At 47.5% G+C, this 4,544-nt stretch overlaps 1 protein-coding gene across 1 annotated transcript in view; it reads right to left on the bottom strand.

The window, feature by feature from the left end:
• LOC108790835 (CMP-N-acetylneuraminate-beta-galactosamide-alpha-2,3-sialyltransferase 4-like) overlaps positions 1 to 4,544 on the bottom strand; it is a 128,358-nt gene that overhangs the window by 7,980 nt on the left and 115,834 nt on the right. Inside the window, exons 7-8 of the mRNA XM_018561188.1 lie at positions 3,483 to 3,580; positions 2,244 to 2,307 (exon numbers count right to left, since the gene is read on the bottom strand). Coding sequence (XP_018416690.1) covers positions 2,244 to 2,307; positions 3,483 to 3,580 — 162 coding nt within the window. The remainder of the gene's footprint in view (positions 1 to 2,243; positions 2,308 to 3,482; positions 3,581 to 4,544) is intronic.

The raw sequence follows: 4,544 nt of genomic DNA, 5'->3' as shown, positions 1-4,544 counted from the left end.
CCCCCCCCCCAAGGACACCCCCCCCCCCCCCCTTCAAGTGGCGTCCAGGGCATGTGCTGTTTTATGCCGTACCCTGGATATGCCACTGCAGGAAACTCTAATATATGACATTTTTGTTCTGCTTTGAAGTGGAATTTACCCACCAATTTAATGTCTCCCAAAACAATTAATTTTAAGGCATGCGTACTGTGCGGGCAGATCTTATCATCAGTTGTAAACTAGTTATGAACACTATCTGCCCTCACGAAAGGCGAAGGCCGACAGTGTTCATATCTAAGGGTATGTCTTAGTAAGACTTAGGAGGGGGATCTAGGAGGGGAGGAGTCTAGAAGAAGGTGGATCTATGAGGGGAGGGGGTCTAGAATGAGGGTATCTAGGAGGGGGGGAATCTAGGAGGGGAGGATCTAGGAGAGAAGAGATCTAGGAGGGGAGGAGTCTAGAAGGTGGATCTATGAGGGGAGGGGTCTAGAATGAGGGTATCTAGGAGGGGGGGAATCTAGGAGGGGAGGATCTAGGAGAGAAGAGATCTAGGAGGGGAGGAGTCTAGAAGGTGGATCTATGAGGGGAGGGGTCTAGAATGAGGGTATCTAGGAGGGGGGGAATCTAGGAGGGGAGGATCTAGGAGAGAAGAGATCTAGGAGGGGAGGAGTCTAGAAGGTGGATCTATGAGGGGAGGGGTCTAGAATGAGGGTATCTAGGAGGGGGGGAATCTAGGAGGGGAGGATCTAGGAGAGAAGAGATCTAGGAGGGGAGGAGTCTAGAAGGTGGATCTATGAGGGGAGGGGTCTAGAATGAGGGTATCTAGGAGGGGGGGAATCTAGGAGGGGAGGATCTAGGAGAGAAGAGATCTAGGAGGGGAGGAGTCTAGAAGGTGGATCTATGAGGGGAGGGGTCTAGAATGAGGGTATCTAGGAGGGGGGGAATCTAGGAGGGGAGGATCTAGGAGAGAAGAGATCTAGGAGGGGAGGAGTCTAGAAGGTGGATCTATGAGGGGAGGGGTCTAGAATGAGGGTATCTAGGAGGGGGGGAATCTAGGAGGGGAGGATCTAGGAGAGAAGAGATCTAGGAGGGGAGGAGTCTAGAAGGTGGATCTATGAGGGGAGGGGTCTAGAATGAGGGTATCTAGGAGGGGGGGAATCTAGGAGGGGAGGATCTAGGAGAGAAGAGATCTAGGAGGGGAGGAGTCTAGAAGGTGGATCTATGAGGGGAGGGGTCTAGAATGAGGGTATCTAGGAGGGGGGGAATCTAGGAGGGGAGGATCTAGGAGAGAAGAGATCTAGGAGGGGAGGAGTCTAGAAGGTGGATCTATGAGGGGAGGGGTCTAGAATGAGGGTATCTAGGAGGGGGGGAATCTAGGAGGGGAGGATCTAGGAGAGAAGAGATCTAGGAGGGGAGGAGTCTAGAAGGTGGATCTATGAGGGGAGGGGTCTAGAATGAGGGTATCTAGGAGGGGGGGAATCTAGGAGGGGAGGATCTAGGAGAGAAGAGATCTAGGAGGGGAGGAGTCTAGAAGGTGGATCTATGAGGGGAGGGGTCTAGAATGAGGGTATCTAGGAGGGGGGGAATCTAGGAGGGGAGGATCTAGGAGAGAAGAGATCTAGGAGGGGAGGAGTCTAGAAGGTGGATCTATGAGGGGAGGGGTCTAGAATGAGGGTATCTAGGAGGGGGGGATATAGGAGAGAAGAGATCTAGGAGGGGAGGAGTGGGATCTGGGAGGAGGATCTAGAGAGGGGAGGGTATAGACATATATGATAAATGATTGTTCTGCAGGTTGGTTGCTCAGTATTTATTATGAATGAGATTAGTAACGTGCTGTTTTCTTGTCCTGACAGACTACCTGTCCTAAGTATTTATTTCCATGGCTGTCAGGCTGAGCCATTCCTGATTCCTGTGTGAGATAAAATGCTGTAAATTTGTCACACGATCCTGTTCATGTTTATTACACCTCATCTCTGATTTTATACTTTTTTTTGTGTCCTAGCTGTGCAAATCTTTTATTCAGCAGAGCGGCCCCTCTACAATTGCATACACAATAAATCACAGTAGGGACACATCTAGCCAGTAGCCAGGATTTTGGCTTTGATATAACACAGTGTATGCAGGTTCTTCCTCCTCCACAATCTCCGGGTCTAATGTCAACTATTTCACATTGCAGCTTTCCATTCTGAGTTCAATCGTTCTGTTACATTTGCTGACAAAGACACACAGGACTAGTTTAGTATAGGTAGCGGAATCCGTCTCACCGTTGAATCTCTGGTTGCATGTGATAATTGTATGTTAGTGCCAGAAACTTCATCAACAGATCCTCTGAAAGAAAGATCCACATTGGTTGTTATAGGAGATGCAACGTATTCATTGTGACTTGTGTCTGGCTTGTATGGGGCTGCAGGAATTGCAGTATGATACAAAACAATTACATGTGTATATAAAATGTATGATCTTCCACTTGTGGTAATCATATATGTACACGTCTATGTCGCCTAAGCATATATGCACATGTCTAGGTCTCCTCATCATATGCACATGTCTAGGTCTCCTCATCATATGCACATGTCTATGTCACCACATCATATATGTACACGTCTATGTCTCCTAATCATATATTTACACGTCTATGTCTCCTAATCATATATGCACGTGTCTATGTCTCCTCATCATATATGCACGTGTCTATGTTTCCTCATCATTTCTAATCATATATGTACACACCCATGTCTCCTAATCATATATGTGGTGTATGTGCCAATAGAAGTCTCACAGAAAAAATGTTTGTGGCCCAAATGAAACCCTGTAAGCGTTATATAAAGATGCCGTTATAACCGTCACCTTAGAGGTGCTGCAAAGCTGAGGGCACATCACAGCTACACACTGGAGGCGTCCATTTATAAATGGTGGAAAGCGGTGTTCTGAGGTTTTTCTTGGGACGGGATATTATTCTGATGGGGTCATTTTGTGGCATGTCTCCACCACTTTCCTATTTTTGCACTTCCCTTTGATGTTGCAGCTTTGAACCCTCACAATCTGGAGATATGTAGGCACCTCTGTGATAAGAGCGGCCCAGACACGTGTAATAGAGGTGGATGGCAGAATCTTCACTGTATACACACTGGGAGTTGTAGTAGAAATCTCGAGGTCAGGGAAGAATACGGCTTACATACACTCCACTTGCTATTGCTTTTTTTTCTCCAGTATAGGGACACACAGAAAGCACATGCAGCTGCACTGGCTCCAGCCTCAGTCAACCCCCAGAGGAGCAATTAATATAAAATCGAGCCGCCGTCGCCCTTACACACTGCAGTCTGCGTTCATGTTAGTGCCGTGTAACGTGCAGCCGGCGCTGTGCAGATATTTGTGTGTACAGAACTACAAGGATGAGTCAGAGATCTCCGGGCACACACCAGTGACTCGTGCTGGCCTCCCCCTTGGTTGCTTTTTAGGGCCAAAGAACAGAAGAGGTTTGTTTGAGCCCATTTGTCTCTTACCGCTTCCTTTTGTGCCATACGGCAAGGCGTACTTGGACTCGTTCTTCACCCAGAAATAATCGCTGAGCTGCAGGAACACGGGGTGATTTCTTGAGTAACTGTAAAGAAAACAGAGAGCACATATAGTACGCTGTGTGCTGGATCAGTCCACATATCTACCTCTGCAACCTCAACTGCAGGACCAACACGGGCCGTCTGTGTAAAGAGTTTACAGGTTTCGTTTTCATCAGCGCTAGTTACATTTTAGAGGAGAACTGCGGGATACTAAATTATAAAAATCGCTACTAAACTGTTGCAACGTGTTGTGTTTGGCAGGGACGCTAATGATCCAGATCAGATTTTAATGACTTTTACAACCAAACTGCCTGCTAGTCTTCAGGGTTTATGCCTCAGAGTAACTATTATAGTCCGTGTAATCTAAAGGTCCCAGAAACACCTTGCGATAATCGTAAGATAATCAAGGGAAATCCCGCGATCGTACGATTATGGTAACGTGTGTGGAAGCCGTGCGACCTCTACTACTGTAAGGTCGCACGACTTTTAACTTACGGACATGTTCGAAAACCCGCCGAGCATCGTACGATAATGGCGGGTGTGTAGAATGTTCGTACGATAAAAGCCGCACGGGCCGGTGTGCGCAAGCGCACACTGCCCGTTCGGCATTGCGGTCATCGGAAGCCCGCCCCTCAGGGGGGCGCGGCTTGCGATCATCGCAAGTACGATCTGCCTGTCCAAGATAGGCAGATCGTACGTTTTTTTAATTACCTTACAACCATCGCAAGACAAAAGTCTTGCGATAGTTGTAAGGTGTGTGCCCAGCCTGCGACAAAAGTAGACCAACCTAATTCCAACCATGATAACCATGTGACGGTGACTAATTTACACTCCTGAGATGATATGGACAAGCTGATGTTACTCTATGTGGTGATTAAGGATCTCGTTCTGCTCACATTCAGGAAATATATTTAAGGAATTCTGAAGACAAAATCCAGATGATATTTCGGGGCAGATCTCTCTCTCTCTCTCTCTCTCTCTCTCTCTCTCTCTCTCTCTCTCTCTCTC

This window comes from Nanorana parkeri, unplaced genomic scaffold (genome assembly GCF_000935625.1).
Source record: "Nanorana parkeri isolate BGI_ZX_2015 unplaced genomic scaffold, ASM93562v1 scaffold506, whole genome shotgun sequence".
Lineage (NCBI taxonomy): Eukaryota > Metazoa > Chordata > Amphibia > Anura > Dicroglossidae > Nanorana > Nanorana parkeri.
The sequence above is the reverse complement of the archived record's forward strand: the minus strand, read 5'-3'. Positions and strand labels throughout refer to the sequence as shown.